The following is a 27,828-nucleotide window of genomic DNA, read 5'->3' as shown; positions in this document are numbered from 1 at the left end:
AAACTGATAATAATAATAATAATATAGAATATTAAATATATATACTTTAATTGACTAGGTAAAATCTCACGCGCGCGCGCGCACGCTGTGCTTCCTCGTGCGCGCGCGCGTCTCCTGTTTATCGCCCCCTAAATGTTTTTCCCGTGATGCTCCGCGTGGTCGAGCAGCAAGATGGCGGACTCTCTGGATGAATTTGAGAAAGAAGCTGGTTGCGTCCCGATCCTCCATCCCGAGGTAAAAAATACAGCCTTTATCCAGCTGCACCGCATCAGCCATACTAAATGAAGCTGAAGTGATTTGACGTCCGGTAAAACGCCATTTCTACCGTTAACTTCTCACAATGAAGGAGAGGGGCTGAATCCCCCCCACTGCTGCGTAATAGCATTGCTGCTAACGTTAGCCTCTCATATTCATAGATTTTATTTGTATTTTCCGTTTAATCGCACGTATAATCACATGATCTAAGGCAGGGGTGCGTTTTTAGTCCATATTGTGCAATGACAAACGTGACATTAGGGTATTATTGAAGTATTCACAGTGTGTTGTGCTGCGTTTGCATCTAAATGACAGACACCATTCACAAATATCATCATCAATTGCTTTCATTTACCTTCAGATTTGAAGATTAATTTCAGCATATTATTTTATTAGTATGCTTTTAGTGCACCGTAAGAGTCTGTCTGATTGTTTTTGACTGCATTTTGGTGTTTGTTGTTGTTATGAATGTGACAGATTTGCTTCAGAAATGTCATTGTTGTGAGTAATTTGCAGGCTCGTAAATTTCATAAATGTATTTATGCATAAATGCTATTATTTGAGCTGCAATGTCTGATTTACTTGATTGTATAATGACTCGTTTCCGACTTTGCATTGACGTAGGGAATTTTTGCATGATGAAACATGTCATTTTAATATAATTGGAAGTTCATGCATATAAAGATCTATGTGTGCAATAGTAGGACATCTCCTCTGAGGTTAATTAGAGTTATTAAATCATAACATGACACCTCAAAAATGCAATTTATGATAATGAATTGACAGTTTTTGTTTCTTTCGTTCATTCATTGCCTTTTTTGGACCCAGTGCTGGTGTGTGTAGCGAGACAGCTTGCTCATATGGGACATCCTGCTGTAAATTATTCATGCTCAGGCAGACTGACCATACACATGATCACACACATGTAGTCATACTAACACAAGCTGACCTGTTGGACTGAAAGGAAGATCTCAGCAGACCGGAATTGTTCTTTTATTGAAAGCATGTTTATAGTTATATATATAATATATTAAAGGTAGGGTAGGCAATTTGTTTGTTTTTGTTATACTGGTTGAAACTCTCTTCACATCCTGATAGCCATCAATAATAGAAGTGATCTAAGTATTAAAACATATATATCTTCTGTGGAAGTCTCGAGACCAAAAAATGTTCGTCCAATCATTGCATTCAGCCCGAATGCAATGATTGGACGACCGTGTTTGGTCACACGTCATCAGCGCGTCCAGTGAAGGTTGATTTATACGTGACATGCACCTCTTCAAAAATGTAATAACGCGTCAATTCTACGCGGACCGCGAGCATTGTGATTGGTCTGCTAGAACCCCTCCCTCAAGTTAAAAAACTGGTGCGGAGAAGAGCGAGCGTTTTCAACTTCCATAGGAATGAAATAATGCTCTGATTCAGGGGACACATGCAGTCAAACTGCAACAAAAGTCGTTACCCATTTCTATTTGTAAGCGTCTCTGACAACATACATGACAAGCTGCTGCTTCTTTGGCTTTTGCCTTGATCCTCAACATGACCGCAGACACTGCCTTCTAGTGGTCTGCATGCACGTCAACGCGGACAAAGACGCAGAAGTATAAATGAAAACAGACGCATAGACTACGGCGCAGAGCCTGCAGCGTAGTAGGGATGGGCGATACCAATCATTTTCTTTCCGATCCGATACCAAGTACTTTCAAGACAAGTATCGACGATATCGATACCAATACCGATACTCCAATTAAATATTTTCATGTGAGTGATTTTATATTGTTTTTTGATAGCCATCATTATTAATATTGAATAAACTGCAATTGACATGATTTTTTTTTTACATTTATTAAAAATACTGAACATTATTAATTAAATTAACAAAGATATCACTGTAGGCTAACAACAAAATATAACAAATATAACCAAAAAAATGTAACGTCTCACAAACTTTTTCTCAATAATTGTCACGCTTCTACATTTCTTCCCTTTATATGTTTTTGAGATGAAACAAAGTGAATGTTGATGACATTCTCCTCTTCAGCCTGTTTTTCTTGGAGATACAGCAGAAGATGATGCAGTTCCCATTGCCTTAAGTAGCCTAAATTGTAAATAATATACGCCGTACTACTATTATTAAAATATCCCAAAATCACAAAAACAAAAAACAGATAGGATCGATACTTCCATTTGAGAATTGATCTTTTTGATACAACACCAGTATCGAAAGTATCGATACTTTAGGATGTCAAACAATTAATTCACATCACATACAAAATAAAAGTTTGAGTTTGCCTAATATATGTGGGTGTACTGTGTTATACAATTATTATGTATATATAAATACAAACACATTCATGTATATATTTGAGAAATATTTACAAGTATATTTATTTATATTTTTATATAATTTATATTATATACAAATAAAAATATTTTGTACATAAATAACATATTTCTCTTAAATATAGAGATTAATTAGTGTGTATTTATATATACATAATAATTACACACAGTACACCCACATATATTAGGCAAACTCAAACTTTTATATTGTATTTGATTAATCGTTTGACAGCCCTAGTTATGTGCTTTGAGACATGAGGACATTTAACGCTGTTTGCAGACTCTGTTTTGCGTGTTTGTGTGTTTTGGAGGAGGCGTGGCTTTGGAGATGCTCTGAAGGGAGGGTGGGGTCTCATGCTTTTAAAGCTAACTTGCTATTGCTAGCCTCTCTGGAATTGCCTACCCTACCTTTAATATTATAAGCTTTTTTAAATGGCTTATGCTGATATCTGTAGAGCAGGGTTGCAAAGGCATAATACAATTTATGTATGATAATAATATGAATGCTTATTTTACAAAATTTACTGACATCATTGTAATAATTTGTGTGTTTGCTGTCTGTGCCCTGTTGTTCAGTAGGATGAGCTGGTTGGTTTAGTGGCTAGAACATGAAACCATGATAGAAATGGTGTTTTGCATGTGGCTGTTTGAGAGAAAGAAAATACATTAGTTGTCCCCAATTTGGCTTGTGATGCATCATCAAAAGGTTATATTATAAAGTGAAGCATTGTTCCTGATGCTCTTTTGTTGATTGCCAAAAAAACAAGAAAAGAAGAAGAATAAAAGAGGAATGTAAAGTGAAACCTAAAGACTCGGTGTTAACCAAGACTTAAACCACAAAAAAAACTTACTTGAAATAAAAATCTTAAACTTATTTTATTTCAGCTAGTTGCCAAGACAACATTTCTTATTTTCATTTATTTTAACTTGATGTACTGAAATAAAAAAATCTATATAGACATATTTAAAGGGGACCTATTATGACCCTTTCACAAGATGTAATATAAGTCTCTGGTGTCCCCAGAATGTGTGTGTGAAGTTTCAGCTCAAAATCCCCCACAGATCATTTATTATAGCTTGTCAAATTTGCCCCTATTTGGGTGTGAGCAAAAACACACCGTTTTTGTGTGTGTCCCTTTAAATGCAAATGAGCTGCTGCTCCCGGCCCTCCTTTCCAGAAGAGGGGCGGAGCTTTAACAGCTCAACAACAACAAAACTGGAAAATCTCACGCAGCCAAAATGAGGATTGTCAGTAACGGTGTTCAGCCTTACATTGTTCAAACAAATTGAGTCGACACAAAAAAAATAAAATAAATAAATAATAAAAATGACAAAAACACAACTAAATTACTAAAACTTAAACTAAAATTAAAACGAAAACTAATAATAAATAAAAAATTGTTTAAAACTAATTAAAAACGAATTCAAAATATTAAACTATAATAGTATCTCAGTGATTGGAAAGAAACAATTTGTGCATTTGTCTTTAGTTAATCAATGCTGTTAACTAGTGAAACATCGACAGGAGGATCCACTTTTCTTCAGATGCTGGGCCCTTGTCACCTGGGTGGGCGGCAGTCATATAATGAAGAACCAGCCATCTGTTCCCCACCGTCCCCCATCAGACCTGAGGTTTCCTCTAAAGATGATGAGGTCAAAGTGAAAGTGTGTGTTCTGTAGTCAAAAGTGTGCCATCTTGTTGGAGAAAAGGCCATTGCTTGCGTGCAACAAAACAAATTTTTGTTTCCTGTTTCTGCATTTTGCGTGTTATTTCGTGGTTTTAGATGTAAAACTTGCGTGTGAAATCGCACTACAAACAAGAAGTTACTAATTCTGAGTTAAAACATAAAAAAATAATCCTGGGTTATGTTAATCCTGAGATAAACATGTTAGATTATTAATTTCCAGTTAAGGCCTGTTCACACCAAGAACGATGACTACCTCCAGCAGACAATAGTGTTCAGTTTATTTTAAGCACGTTGTAGTTTCATCGTCTGCCTCTTTAAATGCTTGAGCTCTTTTTGGATTCTGATTGGCTGTCAGTGTTTTCATCGTTCATAATCTGGATAATAATATCGATCAGAAAGTGATTCCAATGATATTGTTCCTCTCTGTTGTATTCATTATAGTTGTGGTGTGCTATTCATTTACATTTAGAACGATTTTAAAACTATATCTTAATCACTATAGTTATCTTCCTTGGTGTGAACGGGCCTGTATTGTGATGCATAGCTGTGTCATTGCCTTGACGGTGTGAATATAATTTCCTAATGGCTGTTGACGGTCAGTCCAGACATGTCATTACGGACATCGACATGAACTAAAGATATAAATGGCAACGTAATTAACAGAAGTTGTTGATAAAGCACAAGCTCCCCAGAGCCGGATCTTAATGTCTTCCTGTAGAAATGGGAAGCCAAGCATCTCAGTGTGTGTCACATGGTCCCGCAGATGCTGTAAACGCTTGTTTCCTCACTGGCAGGAGGAACATTAGGCCCGTTTTGAATTAGACCAACTGCCTGATACCAAGCACAAAAATGATGAATGAAACAACTGAACACCTTTATAAAGACCTGCTGGTGATGCTAAATCTCCCAACTGCTCGATTTATAGGTTTCTCTCGGTGGTCTGAACTGGTGGCGTGGTTGTTAATTCTACATGTGATGTAACACATCAGAGTTTGTTTTCAGATTGATCCCAGAGAATTAGAAGGAAGTGCGTTGTGTAGAGACGTTCAGCTCAGGATTTCTCATGAGATCTGTTTCTCTGTTGGCTAAAATGGAATTTAATAACCCGAATTAACATTAATGCTATGCTTATGACTAATAGATGTGGATTAAGTGCACATCTGCTAGCTGTGAGCTCCTCAGTTCAGCCTACCCTGCTGGAATTTCACTATTACCATGGTTTTGAAAGTTATAGCATATTGTACTGCTATATATATATATATATATATATATATATATATATATATATATATATATATATATATATATCAGTGTTTCCCATACATTGACTAGACTGTGGCGGCCCGCCACAGTCTCAGAATGAAACGGAAATTATGTTTGTCGCGATATATACTAAATTACCGTCTGATAATTGCGCTCTTTTATATGGCAAAAGTGGGAGACATAGAGCAAAGTAAGTAGACTAGCACCAATTAAGTTTTCGTGCACTATATTCAAAGTCATCTGAAGCCATTCCATAGCTTCATGTGAGGGACAGAAGGATATGTACATCGATAAGTTCACGGTCAGAAATTCGTCTTCTCCCTCTGCTACAGCTGTCAATCATTCAGCACTCAAACAGCGCGTCGCGTTCGGTAACGACAGTCAGCACGGTAAAACTCTCCAATATGATATATTCCCATTATAATACTTGATATGTAGATAAAGAGCTGTGGATTTGCATAAAATGACTTTATCTTACTGGAGTTTATTGCTGTTTCTGAACGATGTCATCATACTGGCTACAGGATGTCTGTTAGATCGCACAACACAAGGACTATGAATTTGTGTCACACGCACAATAACTGGAATTTAAAAATGAACGAAACATATGATTAATGAACTGTATACAGTCAGATGTACACAGGGATTCTCTTTGTACCGTGAACTTTTCAATGCGCAGCACAACTGCGCACTCTGACTCGATATTGCTTCAAGCGCATCATTCTGCACCCGGGATGTGCATTAGCGGTTTTTTGCTGTTGTTTTGAAGCGTTTCATATTATCATGGTTTTGCACACTGAAAGATTATTCATAGCCTATTTTGTTCTGTCGTATCTATAGCTTGTTGCCCCATTAAAAAGCTGCACAATACATTTAAAATAAGCGCCTTTTAATGTTACATTAATATAAATACATTTAATTATTTACATATAAATCTAATATAAATCGTTTTTTCATTTCAGAATACTAGTAATTTTAAACTTTTTTTTAAAACTAAGCCAGTAAGTTTTTCTGTTTTCTTTAAATCCTTTATTTCAAACTCTGTCTTCTGCGCTATATGCATTATGCAGTTTGACATTGTCATATTCTTGTCATGTGGCACTGTGTACTTTATGTAAAATAGTTTGTTAAAAAAAAAGCATGTAAAAAGTTATTTTTTTGTCAAGTTCAAACTAATTTTTTTCATATTGATTCATTTTACAATTATTCCTAATTTAGTAATTTCAGCCATTCCAGCAATTGTTTTTCGAATTAAATATTGTAATACCATATATATCAGCCTTCATTGGCCATCAAAAACCCATATTGGTTGACGACTAAATGTGAACCGTAATGCATTTCAAACATTGTCACATGACTTTACTACATCGCACATAATTTTGGCGAGTAGTGTCCAGTTATCATAATGCAAATTGCAAATTGTCTTTTTTATGTTTTTTTAAATTATGAGTTGAGGAAAGGTTAAAATTCATGGTTGATATTGCTTCTGGTTCATATGTTGAGTGCTTTGCATTGTTGGATACAGTATTTCATGCAGTGTGTGTGCATCATTTTTTGGTAGTTGTGGCAGTATATTGTGATGGATGACACCAACTCATTTAATTGACCTTTTAGAAATGAAGATTTGACTCAGCTGTCGATTTGTATATCGCCTTCATGCAGATTCTCTCGTTCTGCATGCTTTGCTGTAGGGTAATTGTGATGATCTCACTAGACTTTTCTCTGGAAGTGTGGAGTCGTGTGGCTGCTCGCTGAATCTTTGTGTTTATAATATGAGTGCTAGACAGATCGATCGGCCTTCAATACAGAGACTGTCTGATTTTCTGGTGTTTATAAAGGTAATAATTACAGACCCACATGGAGTGAACAGGGCTTCATATTTAGTGTTTGTGGCTGCAAGTGTGCAGGTTCTTGTCTGAAGCAGGATTGTGCTGATAAAGCATCACTCGGCTTCATTACTGAGCTGTGTTACTCTGTCCAGCTGTTTACTCTTTACTAATGAATTGAAGTACTCCATATACGAGAATTTTATTTTAAGGATTAAATGCTACTGATTATGAACGCATACTGTGTTACTGTGTTTGCCAGTTCTTCATCTTTATAATGTGAATCTCTGTGGCCAGTGTGTGCATGTGTCTCATCTCTGCTGGCCTGGCATTACACACACACACACACACACACACACACACACACACACACACACACACACACACACACACACACACACACACACACACACACACACACACACACACACAGAGGGAGCTCGATGTGTTTGCCAGGACTCCCCTGTGTTCTGTGGGTGTTTTCTGTTTGCCCTTTGCATCTGTTTCAAGCTTTTGCTAGAATGCATCTCATTTTACTGTGTAGAATGTACACAGTGCACATCTAACTGAATTCTCTGGTGTGTAAATGGCAAACTGTGTCTAGTCTAATATTGTTATATTCTGGATTTTTTGACATTGTGGTTTATAATTATAAAGTATAGTATTTGGTTTAAAATAAAACGATTTATATAAATTTTTTCACATTTTATTTTTGCATTTGCATTTTCTATGTTAATTTTGAGGGGGGGTAATCAGCTGAAATCAGGGCTTAAAAGAATATATTAAATAAATGAGCATACAAAGGGCAAGGCTGTAGTGGTATATAAATAAAATATATATATATACCACCCTGAAAAGGGTTTGGTGTAAAGTTTAAAAAGATAGAGGTTCAGGTCAAAATGGCTTGGGTCATTTTTGGTAGTTTTATCGGACATCAGCATCCCCTGGGCCTTTAATACAATAGACAGAGACCCTCCCCACCAATCAATAGAGCTGAAGCTTCTGGACATCTGCTGGTCATCAAACACCCTCCCCCTGACCTGTGAGCATCAGCAGCACATGCAGTCCGAGGGGTTTATTAGTCTAATTATAATGTTAGACAAAGTTTCTTAAACCAAATCTGGTCAGAAAAACTCCATTTTCTGCTGCCTTGCTCATCCTTAGTATTAAACTGACTGTTTTTGCTGCTGTGATGTTAAAGGGATAGTTCACCCAAAAATGAAAATTTGATGTTTATCTGCTTACCCCCAGGGCATCCAAGATGTAGGTGACTCTGTTTCTTCAGTCTTCAGTATTTTTTTACTTACTCTCATGGCATTCCACACCCATAAGATCTTCGTTAATCTTCAGAACACAAATTAAGATATTTTTGTTGAAATCCGATGGTTCCGTGAGGCCTGCATAGGGAGCAATGACATTTTCTCTCTCAAGATCCATAAAGGTACTAAAAACACAACTTAAAGGGATAGTTCACCCAAAGATGAAAATTTGATGTTTATCTGCTTGCCCCCAGGGCATCCAAGATGTAGGTGACTTTGTTTCTTCAGTAGAACACAAATGATGATTTTTAACTCCAACCGTTGCCGTCTGTCAGTCTTATAATGTGTGCCAATGGGAAGTCAATGGGAGTCAAAAAAACATACACAGACAAATCCAAATTAAACCCTGCAGCTCAGGACGGCACATTGATGTCCTAAGACACTAAACGATCGGTTTGTGCGAGAAACCGAACAGTATTTATATAATTTTTTACCTCTAATACACCACTATGTCCAACTGTGTTCAGCACTCGGTGTGTGAGGTCTGACAATGGAAGTGATGTCTAGCACTCATTGAAGTATAAGCGCTACACATTACTGCCATTGTCAGAGCACGATCAGACGTCACTAAGTGAGTGCTGAACGCAGTTGGACATAGTGGTGTATTAGAGGTAAAAAATGATATAAATACTGTTCGGTTTCTTGCACAAATTAATCATTTTGTGTCTTAGGACATAAATGTGCCGTTCTGAGCCGCAGGGTTTAATTTGGATTTGTCTATGCATGTTTTTTTGACTCTTATAGATTGTGTTAACATTGACACACATTATACGGCTGACAGAAGGCAACGGTGAGTACAGTGGTTCATATTTTTGGCGCACCAAAAATAGTCTTGTCGCTTAATGATATTAATATTGAGCCACTGTACTCACATGAACTAATTTAAATATGTTTTTAGTACATTAATGGATCTTGAGAGAGGAAATGTCATTGCTGGCTAGCCATCGGATTTCAACAAAATGATCTTAGTTTGTGTTCGCAAGATTAACAAAGGTCTTAAGGGTGTGGAACGACATGAGGTTGAGTAATGAATGACTAACCCATTAAGATGGTGCATAAATAGCATTTGTTATGATGAGCTAACCTCCGCATGAACTGAAAAAGGGTTGATATGAAAAGGTGCTAAAGAGGATGTTTTGTTTTATACATTTTTGCAATCTTACTTGAAACTGTCTTTACTAACTGACAAAAGACTATTTATTAGGTGCACTGAAAGGAATAATATTAATATACATGATCTGTGCACGAGGTAGGGCCTTAAAAACATCAGCCAATCATTTACGCGATTATCGCATAAACGATTGGCCCTCTGGCTTGTCAATCACTGCCATTACGTTCCTTGTGAGAGACGAGCGCGGCTGCGCGCTCCAGTAACTTTCCACACTCTACAGGCGCCGCATGCAATGTTTTTGTCAGGAGACAGGAGTAACAACTGCAGATTATGAGTTACCTGCGGTGAGTCCGACATAATGAATCCACAGCGAATGCCGGTGGTAAACACTCATGTTCCAATACTTGTGCACGAGTTTTGGGAGGCGTTCCTTCGAAATGAGCTGTGAAGGAGGGGGGTTGTTCTTATGCATGCACTCATTTCAAAAACTCACTAACAGTCTTTGGTTTCTCAGTCGACGAAAAGATCCTCTGTATCACTTTTAATATGCTGATAGTAGAGCTGCGCGATTAATCGTTAAATTGCGATTCAAACATTTACGTGATCTAATTCCTAGCATCAGTGATTCTGCTATATGTCTAATAGGCTAAAAGTTTGACAAGTACGATCACAGCGAACATTCAAATCTGCGTTGACGCTGACACTGATCCAGAGAGAGCCGTTGTCATGTATAGGTATGAAACAGCTTCAGTATCATTATTTCAATAATTCAAATTATCACAGAAGTACGGGGATAAAAGTTTATAATTCGGATATAAACACTGATGTCTACGGTAATCACTTTTGAAAGTAGCTTGATGCTTCAGATGAAGATTGTATCAATGACATTGTTACACCAGTAGGTGGCGACAAGTGACTTTTAAATATGTGTTTGTGATTTATGTAATGTAATAATCAATTAATCAAATAACATTCAAATAAAAACTGAGTTGTACAAACATTTAAATTGCATGATGTAGTTTTTGTATGAACTTTTTAATAACAGAATTATGTTTCTACTACAATTTGCATTGTCACACACAGCAGCACATCAAATTCCTACTTAAAAAGAGCAAGAAAATCCTGTTTTCCATGACACGGCCCCTTTTAAAAGCACCTTTCAGTTTTATTTCAGGTGCGTGTGTGTGTGTGTGTGTGTGTGTGTGTGTGTGTGTGTGTGTGTGTGTGTGTGTGTGTGTGTGTGTGTGTGTGTGTGTGTGTGTGTGTGTGTGTTTGAGAGTGAGATATCTCAGATGTCACCATGGAGACTGATGGTGTGTAAGACACGTTCCTCTGTGTCATCCATCACTCATCCTTCTATCCGTTCGCTCTAGAGATAATTGAGATGAACTGACTGTGTTTCTCTCCCACAGGAAATTAAACCCCAGAGTCACTACAGCCATGGCTACAACGAGAGCGTTAGCCGCAAGAGCCACGTGGACGACTATAGCACTTGGGACATCGTCAAAGCCACCCAGTGAGTCTAAAAGCACACACACACATCTATCCAAGCAAAGACCCAGAAACATCTAGATATTTAAAATACCATCAAAGAGAGGTCAATTGAGCTGCATGGTCTTGTCCAGTTTCGGTTTTATGAGTGAACTCAAAACACTGTACATTTGACACTGTTGTGTTTGTGTTTGTTCAGGGATGTTTCTGTAGTGCTTGTGTGTAATTTGAGCTGTTTGTGTGCTCAGGTATGGCATATTCGAGCGCTGCCGCGAGCTGGTGGAGGCCGGATATGACGTGCGTCAGCCGGATAAAGAAAATGTCACACTCCTGCATTGGGCGGCAATTAACAACCGCTTAGACTTGGTCAAGTATGTGTCTTATTTGTTTATTTCATACACATTCCCCTTCCTCTCCTGGATCTGATGATTTTCCTAGCTAGTTTTTTCCCTCTTGTTATTGAGACACCACATACACAGAGGAATAGATAGTTATGACTCTGTCAGCATTCAGACGAGCAAAGAAGCACGACCAGTTTGAAATTTCCATTAGGGGGTTGTGTGTGCAGATCCTCCTCTTAATGAGCGCCTGCTCTGTCGCTGTCATTCATTTTACACTGCTCTCTTTTGCAACTGACATTTAACTGTATAAGAAAGCCTAGATGTCGACTCGTTTCCTGAATACTGTCTCTCTCCTCTTCACAGGCATTACATATCAAAAGGTGCTATAGTCGACCAGCTGGGAGGAGATCTCAACTCGACACCACTACACTGGGCTACAAGGTGACTTATTGCAGAACGCCCAGTATATACTATGCATACTGTTTACCAAACAGTGAATTCTCATATGTGTTGCATGTTTAATTCGGTGAGTGCCGTCCAGTTGCTATCTTGGAAATAAACTGGGATAATTTGTGTTAAATGTCTCAGCTTTATGGGTCAAGAAGAGAAAAATCGTACTAAAACTTTCTAGTTCATTCATCACACTGGACATGGAAGCTGAAGTTGCGCACATTCACTTTAAAACTTGAAACTAAAAAAAAACTTTAAAACTATTAAAAAGCATTTTCTGTAAGTGAAATAAAGCTGAATTAAAGCTGAACTAAGTAACTTTTTTACCTTCATAAATAGCTTTCTAAGTCCTTACGATGGTTAATTGACTTGTAGTGGTGTGTTTGAGGCGTGCACTAACCTCCTCTGGCATGTCTACGCCAGAAAACTTGCAAGTTGAGCTGCATCGACCCGACACAATCTCACCTCATGTTCACGTTCACGCGAGAGTGACAGAATGCTTTACGGTAATTCAAAAACAATGTATATATTATGACTTTATAAGACACTTTTGAAAATTACCCACCTCCATCGATATTTCTTGTACTGTATTTGAAAAACTTGGAGTATTTACGACAGTGTGATTCACTGAAGGAACCTGTAGGGGGAGCTTTGCAAATCTTACTGAGTTCCGCTTTGAAATAAAAGTATTAGATGTAAGGCTAAAACTTTAGAAAAGTAGAAATGTTGCTTTGGCAACTAACTGAATCTAAAGTAGCTAAAGGGTCAGTTCACCCAAAAATGTAAAAAATAAAATAAAAATTCAATTACTCGCAAAAATAGTGTAATTATGTGCATACTGTGTGTGTGATGTTTTATTAATGCGCATTGTATAAGCATGCGGTGACCCCTCTTGTCTGCTCTCTCTCATTCAGACAGGGCCATCTCTCCATGGTGGTGCAGTTAATGAAGTACGGTGCTGATCCGTCTCTCATCGACGGAGAGGGTTGCAGTTGTGTGCATCTGGCTGCTCAGTTCGGACACACCTCCATTGTGGCTTACCTCATTGCCAAGGGACAGGTACGCTTGTTTAAGTAAAGCCCCCTCATAAAAGGTTCTGTGTGGTGCTGGTCTCATTAAAACAAAAGCTGTCAGAATACCTTTGATTAATTTGTAGCCATTTGAGCCAGTGAGATTTCAATGTGGGTGGAGTTACCAAGGAAAACATGATTAAAATAGAAACCAAGCAACCAACAAAATGTCTCATCCAGGGATCGACAGTGTGACACTCGGATGTGCGACTAAAATAGATGTGTGCGAAATGTAAAATGTATTTAGGAGCGCATGTACAAATAAAGTCCCCAAAAAATAAGGTTGTAAAATTTAAGGTTGTAAAAAAAATCTTAAATCTTTTTAAATCAACATCCAGCAATAGTAAAGCATATATATTTCAAAATAAGAGTCCCAGTGTTTTTTTATTTTATTTTATTTTATATATAATTAAAAGTCCCGTATTATGCATAGTGTTTTTTTTCTTCTGGTTGTTATTATTACTATTTTAAATAAACAGAATCTGGCATTTTATTCAATGTAAACTCTTTTAGCTTCTGCCTGTGTCAACCCGTTACAAGAAGGAAAGGCTATGAACATTATTTAACACACATTATTCAATATATAGATTTTACTAGTATTCACAAAATAATCTGTTCATTTACATATGCACAGTTATATACAGTTTAAAGTAGGCCTATAAATATTTTTGTATGTTTTGGAGCAGAAATATTTAAAAGCCTAGTTTACTTTTGTCTTGCTTAGTCCATTTCAGCCTGCAGAGGGCGTTTATAACATTTCCATTCACAGCAGTTTGACCTCTAGGAAAGATTACATGAAGCCATTGCATTTGATATCAGCCTGATCTTTTAAGTCTTTTTTTTGTGTCGTCCTCCAGGATGTGGATATGATGGATCAGAATGGCATGACCCCTTTGATGTGGGCGGCTTATCGGACGCACAGGTGTGTGTGTATTGTGAAAGGAAATGTTTTCTTTTGCCATTGTGAAATGTTAAGCTAATAGGTGTGATCTCCTGCGTTCCGCCGCAGTGTTGACCCGACACGGCTGTTACTAACATTTAACGTGTCAGTGAATCTGGGTGATAAATATCATAAGAACACGGCTCTGCACTGGGCGGTACTGGCCGGAAACACGACGGTCATCAGCCTGCTGCTGGAGGCCAATGCTAACGTCGATGCACAGAACATCAAGGTAAAGTTCAGACGGCCACACCAGCACACTGAAATGATGTGTGTACATGACGTCTAATGATATTTGTCGGTGGCAGGGGGAGACACCACTGGATCTGGCCAAACAGAGGAAAAATGTGTGGATGATAAATCATCTGCAGGAGGCCAGACAGGCCAAAGGTTACGACAGCCCCTCATACCTGAAACGACTCAAAATGGACAAGGTAAACCAACTGAAAGATTTGGCAATCAGTTAAAAAAAAATCATCATAAATAACCTCTTAAAGTTAGGATAACCTCTAACTTGTCTTAAAGGGTTAGTTCACCCAAAAATGAAAATTCTGTCATTAATTACTCACCCTCATGCTGTTCCACACCAGTAAGACCTTCGTTAATCTTCGGAATGCAAATTGAGATATTTTTGTTGAAATCCGTTGGCTCGGTGACACCTGCATAGGGAGCAATGACATTTCCTCTCTCAAGATCCATTAATGTACTAAAAACATTTTTAAATCAGCTCATGTGAGTACAGTGGCTCAATATTAATATTATAAAGCCACGAGAATATTTTTGGAGCACAAAAAAAACAAAACAATAGCAACTTATATAGTGATGGCCGATTTCAAAACACTGCTTCATGAAGCTTCGGAGCATAATGAATCAGTGTGTCGAATCAGCGGTGTGGAGCGCCAAAGTCACGTGATTTCAGCAGTTTGACACTTGATCCAAATCATGATTTGATACACTGATTCATTATGCTCCAAAGCTTCCTGAAGCAGTGTTTTGAAATCGGCCATCGCTAAGTAAGTTATTTTGTTTTGTTTTTTGGCGCACCAAAAATATTCTCGTCGCTTTATAATATTAATATTGAACCACTGTACCCACATGAACTGATTTAAATATGTTCTTAGTACCTTTATGGATCTTGAGAGAGGAAATGTCATTACTGTGAATGCAGGCCTCACGGAGCCATCGGATTTCAACAAAAATATCTTAATTTGTGTTCCAAAGATTAACGAAGGTCTTATGGGTGTGGAACGACATGAGGGTGAGTAAGAAATGACATTATTTTCATTTTTGGGTGAACTAACCCTTTTTAACCCGTTCCACATCCGTAAGACCTTCATTCATCTTTGGAACACAAGTTAAGATATTTTTGATGAAATCCGAGAGTTTTTTTTTTTTTTATCCCTTATAGAAAGCAACAAAATTACCACAATCGAGGTCCAGAAAAGTAGTAAAGACATCATTAAAATAGTGCACGTGACTACAGTGGTTCAACCTTAATGTTATGAAGCGATGAGAATACTTTTTGTGCGCAAAAACAAAACAAAGGTTGAACCACTGTAGTTATGTTTACTGTTTTAATGATGTCTTTAATACTTTTCTGGATCTTGAATGTGGTAATTATGTTGCTTTCTATCAGAGATAAAAATCTTCTTGGATTTCATCAAAAATATCTTAATTTGTGTTCCGAAGATGAACGAAGGTCTTAAAGGTTTGAAATGACAAGAGTGTGAGTAATTAATGACAGAAATTTCATTTTTGGGTGAACTAACCCTTTAAGATATTTGTGAACCTGGCCCCAGACTTTGACTTCTGTGTGTTTTCGCAGGAGTTCAGGCAGAAGGTGATGTTGGGAACTCCGTTCCTGGTGATTTGGTTGGTGGGATTTATTGCCGATCTTGACATCGACTCTTGGCTCATAAAGGGTGTGATGTATGCAGCGGTGTGGCTCGTTGTGCAGTTTCTTTCCAAGTACGACATGCACGCCGTTATACCCATCTGTGGTGGTGTTCAGGCTTTTAATGGATTCTGATGTGAGTGTGGAGCATCATCGCTAACATTTGATTTCTGTTTCTAGGTCTTTCTTTGATCACTCCATGCATAGCGCTCTTCCTCTGGGCATCTATCTGGCCACTAAGTTCTGGATGTACATCACCTGGTTTTATTGGTTCTGGAACGATATCCTTTTCAATTTCTCCATCAGTTTTACTTCAATTCCTCTGCTGACAGTTTGATGATCATAATATGGAATTGATGCAGTCCACTTAAGCTGATTCAATCCACAAAAAGCACTTCAGCCTTAGCCGAAGTGACTCACATAAGCATCCATTTGTCTTTTAGAGCTGCTTGATTAATCGTTAAAAGATGGCGGTCTTTTCAACCACACAGTATCATCATTTCTGTTACAGTAATTCAAATTACTGTGTAAGTTTATAGTTCGGATATAAACACTGATGTCTACGGTCAAAATAGAGTAAATCTCCTTTTGAAAGTGAATTGACGCTTCAGATAAAGATTTTATCAATGACATCGTTACACCAGTAGGTGGCGACAAGTGACTTTAAAAATGTATTTGTCATTGAATCATTCATTCAAGAGATTCATTCAAAAACTCTGATTCGTCCAGTAATGAAACAAGTGAAGTTTTTATGAGTCATTGAATCATTCATTCATCATTCTCCATTCAAACCAATTTTTTAAAAGTAATTTATTCAAATTATCAAGATATTTTTTAAATAGCCTGCATCAATTAACATTTTGTCAGAACCTCTAGTAGATGATGATATTTTGTGTTCAGCATCATAAGAGAATCAAAATCTTTTCTCTCTTTCTGTCTTTGTTGTTTTCCCAGCAAGAAACTTAAATGAGAGTCGCTGAATTGACCCAGATTATAAGGCAATTTAAAACTTTTCAATATTGAAAGGTCTGAATCCTATAGAGAAGCTCATGAGACATTTGTTTAAACATTCACTCTGTGAGACAGACCTAATGAAAAGAACTGAGGATATAGATGGGAAGTTTAGCAGTACGCTTCAGTGTCTGAATGTTTTTATCCCTATGTTTTATGTAAATATCCCTCATTCGACCACGATTTACTGAAGCCAACATGATTTCTGAAGCTGATTTGTTTCAAGTTATGTTGATGCTTTATACTGTAAAACTCTGGGCAGATGCATCATCTTTGACAGATTTGACATGGATATGGATATTTTTCCATGGAATCAGGAGTGACGCACACAATAAATGTAGTGAAATTGACACCTGAAGTGTTATTGTGTGGGCGAGAATACGGTTGGGCGGCTTGATATAGTGTGCAATGGGAGAAACGTGTCGTCAATTTGAGATTCTGCTACACCATATATCTGCTAGGTAAATCCATTGTTGTTTAAATGAGACAAAAAAAGTTTTTGCAAAAAAATGCAAGTTATCAAGAAGTAATAAGAATCAAAATTAGATGAAGGGCTTTTCACTTTTGAAGTATTTATTTTACTGGAATATCCAAAAATTGGCATTTCTACATGGTTCTTTAATATAAATAAACCATTTTTGTTGACGTTCCCAGCAAACATAACTATATTGTGCTATAAATGGTCACTGTGATATATAATTAGTCATACTGTGATATAAGATTCTGTTCATGACGCCCACCGCGGTGTGCGAGAGATCTAGTACAAACACAAGAAGGCCGAGTTCTTGTCTGGGAATGACACATGTTGCGTTTCTATGTTTATGCTGCTGTCAAACAGCGGGAAAATAGGATATCTTCCCAAATTTGAAGCATTTCCTCCTCTTTTGAACAAACCACTCGAGTCGTGACTCATGTCTGGATCTGTTTGTCGAGTGAAGCTGCTGAAATGTGGTTTGTGTGGCTCTGTGCTGTAATTGGAGGCTGTGGAGTGATGTTAAGTGTGCACAGATCCGCCATGTGTCCAGGTGTTTCTCCAGAGCTCAGGAATAGAAACAATGCAATCCCTGTAGCTAAAAATCAGATCTAGAGCTCTGGGTGGATCCGTTTTCCTATTTATCATCCAACAATAAAGCACCTCCTCTGAGGATTGAGCTTTTTTTCCCTGCTGTAATTGTTGTCCGTGTGCAGCTCGGCTCAACTAAACCACCGACCCACTTACAGGAGAAACAGATTTTCTGCATTGTGGGTGTCTTTTTAGACAGTATGTCCTTTAATTGTCTCTGGTTGATGGAGGCATTCATGTTACATTTTAAACAGGAAATGTTACTTTTTTTAATGGAATAATTCATTGACATGTTACAGCTCAGAATTCCACCGAAATTTTCAGTCTCAATTCAAAAAGTAATTTGTCAGATTGTTTTCTATAAGAGAAAAAGTAAGTAATTTCCCTGAAATATCTTACGACATTTCTTAGAAGAATCTTGAATTTGCATGTCTTAAAAGCATCGCAAGTTTGATTGACGGATTACTGGTTATTATTCCCACGTTCAGTCTCTTGTCCTCAGATTTGTGATTGAATCATTCTTTTGAATAGGTTCTTTTCATGTAATTATTTGAAACATCGCTTGCAAATTAGTGTGAAGGATTCATTCTAATCAGTTTGATTAATATAAAAGGGGAACTATTATTCCCCTTTTCACAAGATGTAATATAAGTCTCTAGTGTCCCCAGAATGTGTCTGTGAAGTTTCAGCTCAAAATACCCCACACATCATTTATTATAGCTTGTCAAATTTGCCTCTATTTGGGTGTGAGCAAAAATACGCCATTTTTGTGTGTCCCTTTAAATGCAAATGAGCTGCTGCTCCCGGCCCCCTTTCCAGAAGAGGGTGGAGCTTTAACAGCTCAACAACAACAAAGCTGGAGAATCTCACGCAGCCAAAACTCTACTACAACAACTGTTCCTCTTCTCTAAAGCAGCCCAACATGGCCTCACCCCCTTTGTTGCGTGTTCTCGGGGGCGGGGTTTATGTAAATTTTAATGTTTGTGATGTCAACAACCCGAGTAGAAGCTCACTGTAGTCCTTAAAAAGTGATTTCTGTAAAAGAAAATATCTCCCTTTGCATTGAACTTGAAGCGTCGTAACTTTGCAGATGTTGTTTATGCTCAAAAAGCAACATTACACACTAACTCAAGTTAAAAAAGTGAAATCATAATAAACCACCCCTTAAAATGAAACTTCCTTAACCCTTCACACATCTCCCATTTGTCACAATCCACCTGCCCTTCCTGCTCAATAGCCTGGCTCTCTTCTATAACTTTGGCAAATCCTGGAAGTCCGACCCCGGCATTATCAAAGCATCTGAGGAGCAGAAGAAAAAGGTAAAATCTCTAATCTAAGCAGTACTAAAGTTCATCTTGGGCTGGTAAAAAACCATCCAGAACATCTTTGCTTAATGCAGAAGAAAGCATCACTTGCATTACTTTTCTATTGTTCTCTCTCTCTTCAGACTATAGTTGAACTGGCAGAAACAGGCTGTCTGGATCTCAGCATATTCTGCAGCACCTGTTTGGTAATTATGACTTTTCAATTCTGCTTATACACATTCAGCACCAGTCGTCTCGTCGAGCGTTGGCTGGCTGATAACAGTTTGATTTGCATTGCAATTTCCATCGAGGTGCACTCATTTTAACGGCCTGTACTCCACAGATACGGAAGCCCATCAGATCGAAACACTGCGCCGTGTGCAATCGATGCATCGCCAAGTTTGATCACCACTGCCCTTGGGTAGGCAACTGCGTAGGTGAGTTTTCCAAGGGCAAATCTTCCATCATTTTCCCCACCGGCCTTCACCAACCTCACATGCCTGACATTAATATGAAAAGTCAGAGATTGTTCAGGGCATTCACTATTGATTCTCAAGAAAAGACTATTTTTTGCATCCCGTAATACAAACCTCATATTTCTTCTTGTACTAATTTGAGTCAAGGACAGAATAAGAAAGGGAATGTAAAGCGGGAGGTATGACTCTTTCCTTTGTCTGTTTTTTTTCCTCATTGTTCGTGGGCAGGAAGTGGAAACCACCGTTACTTTATGGGCTACTTATTCTTCCTGTTGTGTATGATCTGTTGGATGATATATGGATGCATTTGCTGTAAGTACAATTGAGTTTTCACGGTTTTGTACGAACAACATGACGATAAATTAATATATATATATAACTTTCAATTGCTTATACTATTGATTTCACATTAGTAGCATACATATTTATAATAATAATGAATTGTTGTCACTGTTTCTGCAGACTGGAGTATTCACTGTGCTACCAGCTACACTAAAGATGGCTTTTGGAACTACATCACGCAGATCGCCACTTGCTCGCCGTGGATGTTCTGGATGTTTCTCAACAGTGTGTTTCACTTCATGTGGGTCGCTGTGCTCATCATGTGCCAGCTCTACCAGGTGAGATACGCTCAAGTTTAGCCCAGCATCATTAGCATCATTAAGCCCAGAGTATGTTTTTACACGTTTGCATGGGTCCGCGTAAAGTGCACATGATGCAAATTTCGTCACAAGGATAGTGCGTACGTGCGCCACCCAATCTGTTTTGCAATAATCAGTTGTTCCACGAGATGGCAGCACTGGCCTGGGTCGGTGTTTTACTGTAGAAATCTAAACTAAAGAGACAGAACAACAACAAAATAGCAGAGACTGCAACAAAAGCACACTCGATTTGAAAAGCACTTGTGTGAGGGGGTTATGAGATAGACTTAACTTTAGTTTAAAAGAATCAAGAGACATTTTCATCGGGCATAACATCTGGAGAAAAATAGCGCAGACACTGGACAACTTTGAAAACTTTATAGAGCACACACTATCAAATAGAGTATACATTGAAATAGTGTTGCACGATATACCGGTACTAGAAAGGTATCGCGATACCCTGCTTTAAAAAATGGTTCGTTCTTCATTTTATTAGTACCGGTACTTTGAATGCCAGCTGTATTTCCTAAAGTGCGACAGCAGGGGGCAGTGTGCGTGCAGTGCGCTGCTTCTATTGAGTGCGTGTTTATTCCTCTCAACTGCGCAGCGGCTTTTATGGTGATGAAACGAGAGGCATGGTTGCATATACAGGTGCTCTTGCAGACCGTCCACAAATTGTTGAGAAAGCAGATGCACGGAGCGAAATATGGTATTATTTTGCTTACATTGCCGACAGTCAGGGCAAGCTTCAAAGCCACAAAGCCCGTCTGCAAAAGATGTTACAAAATAACGAAAGCGAAGGGAGTCAAAAGCATCTTGTCGTCAAACATCCCGAGTACAAAGAATTTAAAGAGCGACAGGTTAGTGAATGTGATACCAGCATTATGTTTATGCTCTCAAACATTAAATGAGTGTTTTTTTATTTATTTTACTCGTGCAAGCAAACCTGAGGTGTATTATTGAGTCTAAGTTTAATAAGTGATATCTGGTTGCAAAAATAAAATTAATTTAAAAATACATAAATATGTGAAGGGTATATACAGTTATTTTAAAACAATTTGCTTTAATAACATTGCTCTAAGTATTTACAATAATCTTACTGTCAAAAACGTATAAAAAAACAGCAAAAAAGCATAACAGCAAATAAGACTAATTTACAATTTTGAGCATGAAAATAATAAACATTAAAAATTATATTAAATCTAACTCTAACTTCACAGCAATGAAGCTCAAATCCAGAATTATCAGCCTGCACACTGGTGAAGTCACAAGTTCTGTCATGCGTTATTTATTTATTTTTCCTGCTGTTTTAGGTTTTTGCCGTAGTATTGTTTAAGTATCGGTATCGTGATATTTAAGTTGGGTATCGTATCAAAAGTCAAAATTTTGGTATTCTGACAACGCTACATTGAAAGGCTACGTGTTCAAATGTACACGTATGCTAGTGTACCTGCAAAAAAAATCAAGTATACTTTGAGCTTTAGGCATAATAAATGCCATCTTGATGTGAAATCCTGTAACATACCTTATGGTCCCGTTTTATTCATATATTTGAAAGATTTTGTGTGTATTTGTGGTTTGATGTGTATGTTGCTGTATTTGTTTGACTGTCTCTTGATAGATCGCTGTTCTGGGCATCACTACAAATGAGCGAATGAACGCAAGAAGATATAAGCACTTTAAAGTTACAGCCACGTCCATCGAGAGCCCTTTCAAGTGAGTCCTTAAAACTCATTTCAGGTTTAGCTGGCAACAGTTTTATCTGTACAGCACTGAACACAGTTTTAAAGGGATAGTTTGGCCAAAAAACAAAAATTCTGTCATTTACTCAACCTCAATTTGTTCCAAACCTGTATGAATTTCTTTCTTCTGTTGAACACAAAACTAGTATTTTGAAGAAAGTTGATGGGCCCCATTGACTTCCATAGTATGGAAAAAAAAATAATATGAAAGTCAGCGGGGCCCATCACATTTTTGGTTACAGACATTCTTCAAAACATCATCTTTTGTGTTCAGCAAAAGAAAGAAATTCATACAGGTTTGAAACATTTTGATGGTGAGGAAATGATGACCGAAATGTCATTTTTGGGTGGACTATCCCTTTAATTGTGTGATTCCCTGTACTAATGTTGCTCCTGTTTTTCACCTGCAGTCACGGCTGTATGAGGAACCTCATAGATTTCTTTGAGCTGCGCTGCTGCGGTCTGCTGCGGCCCGTGGTGATAGACTGGACCTCCCAGTACACAATAGAGTACGACCAGACGTCCGGCTCAGGATACCAGCTGGTGTAGCGCGGTGAAGGAGCGACAGAGCGTTAGAGAAGACGGAGCGAGAGGGAGGAGAGGGGAGAGGTTTTCCTGAGGAAGTGCTGCTCACCGGGACCATCTCCTTCACTGAGACTGCAAACCTCACCCAGTCAGGATACGCATGCTGTTATTGGTTACAGTCACCAACTCCACCCGCCCCCCCCTGCCATAGACAGCACTATGAGACGCAGGGATGCGAGGAACAGGAAGAGGAGGAAGTAAATGGCTTCTGAAGTGTATTCAGTACAACAAACTCTCCTCGATTGGTCAGCAGAGACGTTTGTGGTTTCTTTCGCACATCGACTTGCGTTCGTTTTGCTTTTTGTTTTCGTCCTGTGACCCTTTTTTGTTGGTTTTAAAGTGATATCAGATCTTCATCGGTTGGAAGTTTGGGTAGGAATGAGAATTAGCTTAGCAGCCGCTGTGCCGTTTGTGGTTTTGAGGAATTGTTCTGCGAATTTTGTCATTTTTTGCTCACTCTTGTGTCGCATTGAGCTTTCTTTCTTATGTGGAACACAAAAGGAGATGTTTCGAAGAATGTTCACGCTGCTCTTTTCCATACAGTGAAAGTGAAAAGTGATTTTTCAAAATTTCTCCACAAAAAAAAAAATATGCATACAGGTTTGGAACATAACATGACGACAGAACTTTTCCTTTTTAGGTGAACGGTTCCTTTAAGCTGCCTTGATTTTTCCGATCATGATTCTGTATGAATGTTTTGATGGTTTAATATGCATCATATAGGCTAAAAACATTCATATGACTAGAGAGAAGCCCTCTTTAAATAATGTGACTTACAACATATTTATTTTAACCTATTTATGTAGTATTTTTCAAAGAATTACAGTCATTTTACATGTCTTTTCAGCATATATGTACATTTGCAGCATGTTTAATAGTCTAGGTGGGAGAATCCTGCGAAACGTGTCGAAAACATGAACCTGGGTTATATTTTACCATAAAATCCCCAAAAATAAATTAGAAGTGTATTTTGGTTAAAGAAAATTAATTATTAAGCCTGTTTAATAGTTTTTGGCATTATAATTTAGTTTATGACAATTAAACATTTTCCCCCTTAATTCTCATTACTGTAACGTGCAGAAACCATTTTCCCCTTAATTCTCATTACCGTAATACACAAACCATTTTCCCCTGCAATTCTCATTACTGTAACGTGCAGAAATCACTTTTCCCCTTAATTCTCATTACCGTAATGCGCAGAAACCATTTTCCCCTGCAATTCTCATTACCGTAATGCACAGAAACCATTTTCCCCTGCAATTCTCATTACCGTAACATGCAGAAACCATTTTCCACTTTAATTCTCATAACCCGTAGTGCACAGAAATCATTTTCCCCCTTAATTCTCATTACCGTAATGCACAGAAACCATTTTTCCCTGCAATTCTCATTATGGTAATGCACAGAAATCATTCCCCCCCTTAATTCTCATTACTGTAACGTGCAGAAACCATTTTCCCCTTTAATTATCATAACCCGTAATGCACAGAAATCACTTTCCCCCTTAATTCTCATTACCGTAACGTGCAGAAACCATTTTCCCCTTTTATTCTCATTACCGTAATGCACAGAAACCATTTTCCCCCTTAATTCTCATTACCATAATGCACAGAAACCTCTTTCTCATTACTGAAATTATTTAAATAGCAATTTATTTATAATATGCTAATTGTTTTTTAAATCATTGTATTAATTGTTTGATAAAACAATTTTTAAAAATACTGTATTACAATGAGAATTACAACAAATAATGCCTGGTTGCATTACGGTAATGAGAACTGCGGGAGAAATATGCTGAATTTCTATCAAAATAATGTTACGCTGCAGAACGGTCTTCAGTTTCATTAAAGTAGATTTGATTTTGGGTGGAAATGTGACCTGGACACGCTCTCGACGGGTTTATGGGATTCACCCAGATGCCCTCGGAATTTACAAGAAATAATACGCTCGTATGTGAACCTCTATATTTATTATGTATGTAGTTTTAGGAAGTGAATACATTTAAAGTTGAAATGCTGTTGAAAAGCCATTGAGTAGCTGTACGAACTTAATGGAAGATATGTTTATCACGGCAGATTTGTTTTAATTTTTTGTGGCGGCGATGATATTTGTCTGCCTAAAGCAATGCACTGATCTTTTTTTGTTGTTCGTTTTTACTGAAGAAACAAACTTGCTTTCCCAACATCGCCAAGGGATATTCACGTTTACGTAAAGAGGAAGCTCCTCCCCCTTTTGCTCTCCTCCATTTCCTCTTCCTGTTGATGTGGCGATGTCATCGCAGCAGCAACAGCTGACAGGACGAACTGATGTAAAGAATGTGCATCTGTACATAAATGAACTAGATTCATTATTCTGTGAGTGACTTTTGTTTGTTTTTTTTATTTTGTCTGTGTTAGTTGAAGCTGCTCCTAATTTTTTTTTTTTTTTTTTTATCTTACCAAAAAGCAGAAAAAAAAAAAATCGACTATTATCCAAGTGTATGACTGTAGCTTTTAGTGGCGTCTGGCACTGCTGTGTATAGACCTTTGACCTTGCAAGTCTCCACTGCATGTGTAAAGCCTGGACCTGGGGCTCTTATCATAGTGAACATCACCCTGCCATCCCATCCCAGAGACGCCCCATCTGTAAATAGTGAATGTTCAGTATTTGGAACTGGGTTTTTTATCCTTTTGTTTGTTTGTTTTTACATTTTAAACCCAATGTGTGTATCGTTATTGCGTGTCCCTGCGGCCACTTGTATTATATCTGAATGTCCCATTCTCGTTGATTAATATCCAACCTAAAGGGTTTCTTTTGTATGTTTCATTGCTGGGTTTGTTGTACCACTGGATGTACAAATTGTAAATGCCAGAGAAGTAGACGTAAGAAACGCTGTAACTCAAGAGGGGCACGTTGTGATGACGTCATCACTCATGGACGCGGTCGATTGGGCCCCCCATACTGTAATATTCAGATTAGGCACAGTAACAGTCATTCATACATGTGACACTGTTTTTAGAGAAGATACTCACATATTATTGTTCCTATGCCTTTACGGTTTGGCCGGCTGTTTTCCCACCATGTGAAAAGCACATGCTCATCTCCAGTGCCTCAGCTGAGATCAGGACGTCACCCTACTCTGCTTCAGATGTAACTTATTGGGCATGGTTCAATTTTAATGGCTTTATTAATAAAACATTCAAAGATGTACGATCTGTGCAGTAGTTTTCAATGTGACTGCACTACAAAAGAAAAGTGCACTGAAAACAAGAGTTTTTCACATTGAACATGTTTAGAAGCTTGTAAAATGTACCACTCTATGAACTATTAATACCCAGTAAAAGGTGAAAAATATTTTGCATAAAAGGAAATTAACCTTATTTTTAGGACTCTGTCCTTATTTTCAGTTTATAATATATTAAATTTATCGAAATTGATTTATGAACAATTAAAACCATCTAAAGGGTGGAAAAATAGAATATCTTGAATAAAGAAAATTAACCTTATTTTTAGGACTTTTTATTAATAAAAATTGGGATTGTGACATTTTCACAAATTCTCATTACTGTAATTTAAAAAATATTTTATATATAAAAGCATTTATAATATAAAGTATTTAATATAAAACAATTTAAATATCAATTATGTAATGAGAATTTGCAATGCAAATTGATCAAATGTTTTTTTTTTTACCATAATAAAGGGATGCAAGGATACATTTACAAGCAAAATAAAGTAACATTTTACAATAAGGTTCCATTAGTTAATGCATTATTTAACAACAATGAGCAATAACTACATTAACGTTAACAAAAATACAACTGTTTATTGTTCGTTCATGTCAGCTCAGGTCCATTAGATGCAACTTTTGATTTTAATAATGTATTAGTGAATAAAATTAACATTAACCAAGATGAATATATGCTTTAGAAGAATTTTTCATTGCTAGTTAATGCTCATGGAACCTTATGGTAAAGTGTTACCGAACAATAGTAAAGAATCAGAACATATTCAATCTATTCGCAAATGTGAGCGACATGCTCGCACTGCCTGTTAAATGTCATGAAAATATAAGAAAATTATTTTCTTCTTTTGAAATAATAGTAACAACCTCTTGAATAACAGTAAAGAAAATACTATCATTGAGCGTGGACCAGAGCTCCTGCTCCTTGACCGTATCCAAATCCTTTGGGTCCGAAGTTCTTTGCATAACATGCTAAAAAAAGAAACAAAGAAGAAATTAAGCATGAATGTAGTTAATAAGTGAGCGACATGTCATATGAGCCGAGGTTTGTCGTCAGAACTGATGAACTTTGCCTCTCAAAGAGGTCAGAAAGTTCATCAGATGTTATGTCATTACAGTTTCAGTAACTCGGTATGTATGTTTAAATGGTGTAATATTAATGATTTTGACTTTTGAGTGCTGGTGTGTTGAGAAATCGAGTCCTCCTCCAGGGTTGCCAGGTTTTCACAACAAAATCAACCCAATTGTTACTCAAAACTAGCCCAATCGCATTTCGGGGGGTAAAAATACGCATTTTTGGCGGGGTACCCCTTGTGAAATTCGCATTCCAGGGGCTAAATATGTTATTTGGGGCTGCTTCAACCCGCGGACATGAAAAACAACCAGTCTTAAAGTAAGGAAAACTGCAGATTTGGCAACACTGGTCCATGAATGATCCCATTGGTTCAACAGACATTTAATGGGTAGTATTTCTGATTATAATTACTGCAAAATCACATTATGATTTATAAAGTGTAAAATGCATTATGATGACGTTTATGTCGAAGTTTATTATGCAAAAGACATTCATTTTATATTTCAAGCATGTTTTTTGTGCACTTAATGGAATAAACATCATACAATAGTGAAATAGGTTATAATTAGTCAAGACATCACGATAACAACTTTTGATCAGGCATTACCGCCTGAATTTCTCATGATACCGGGAGCTTGCCGAGAGAGCCCGCCCATGCACTCTTCTGATTGGCTGTGATGTTTGATTGACTATTACGTCTCATAGTTGCATCACGTC

The 27,828-nt window shown here is 37.5% G+C and overlaps 2 protein-coding genes across 3 annotated transcripts in view; one reads left to right on the top strand and one right to left on the bottom strand.

Moving 5' to 3' along the window:
* Positions 1-159: 159 nt before the first annotated feature.
* Positions 160-26,122, top strand: zdhhc17 (zinc finger DHHC-type palmitoyltransferase 17). The gene is made up of 17 exons (XM_067391459.1): positions 160-234; positions 11,218-11,321; positions 11,545-11,667; positions 12,001-12,078; positions 13,002-13,146; positions 14,015-14,079; positions 14,167-14,329; positions 14,406-14,531; positions 15,923-16,065; positions 16,172-16,274; positions 19,262-19,384; positions 19,513-19,575; positions 19,713-19,806; positions 20,074-20,157; positions 20,308-20,465; positions 22,108-22,202; positions 22,639-26,122. Exons 1-17 carry the CDS (start codon positions 172-174, stop codon positions 22,775-22,777), a joined length of 1,869 nt encoding a protein of 622 aa, XP_067247560.1. The 5' UTR covers positions 160-171; the 3' UTR covers positions 22,778-26,122.
* Positions 26,123-26,297: 175 nt separating this feature from the next.
* Positions 26,298-27,828, bottom strand: part of csrp2 (cysteine and glycine-rich protein 2) — a 9,281-nt gene continuing 7,750 nt past the window's right edge. The window contains exon 6 of one of the 2 annotated variants that reach the window (XM_067391461.1): positions 26,298-27,008. In XM_067391461.1, coding sequence (XP_067247562.1) covers positions 26,932-27,008 — 77 coding nt within the window. In that variant the 3' untranslated portion in view covers positions 26,298-26,931. The remainder of the gene's footprint in view (positions 27,009-27,828) is intronic. The other variant, XM_067391460.1, reaches the window with a different exon arrangement.

This window comes from Chanodichthys erythropterus, chromosome 8 (genome assembly GCF_024489055.1).
Source record: "Chanodichthys erythropterus isolate Z2021 chromosome 8, ASM2448905v1, whole genome shotgun sequence".
NCBI classification, from domain to species: Eukaryota; Metazoa; Chordata; class Actinopteri; order Cypriniformes; family Xenocyprididae; genus Chanodichthys; species Chanodichthys erythropterus.
Note: the sequence above shows the minus strand (reverse complement) of the source record. Positions and strands in the feature narration are given on the sequence as shown.

Coding starts and splice junctions, on each gene's coding strand:
- zdhhc17 (XM_067391459.1), top strand. CDS start 172: ATGGCGGACTCTCTGGATGAATTTGAGAAAGAAGCTGGTTGCGTCCCG. Junction 16,275..19,261: donor TTTATTGGTTCTGGAACGAT/ATCCTTTTCAAT, acceptor CCCTTCACACAT/CTCCCATTTGTCACAATCCA. Junction 20,158..20,307: donor GATATATGGATGCATTTGCT/GTAAGTACAATT, acceptor CTGTTTCTGCAG/ACTGGAGTATTCACTGTGCT.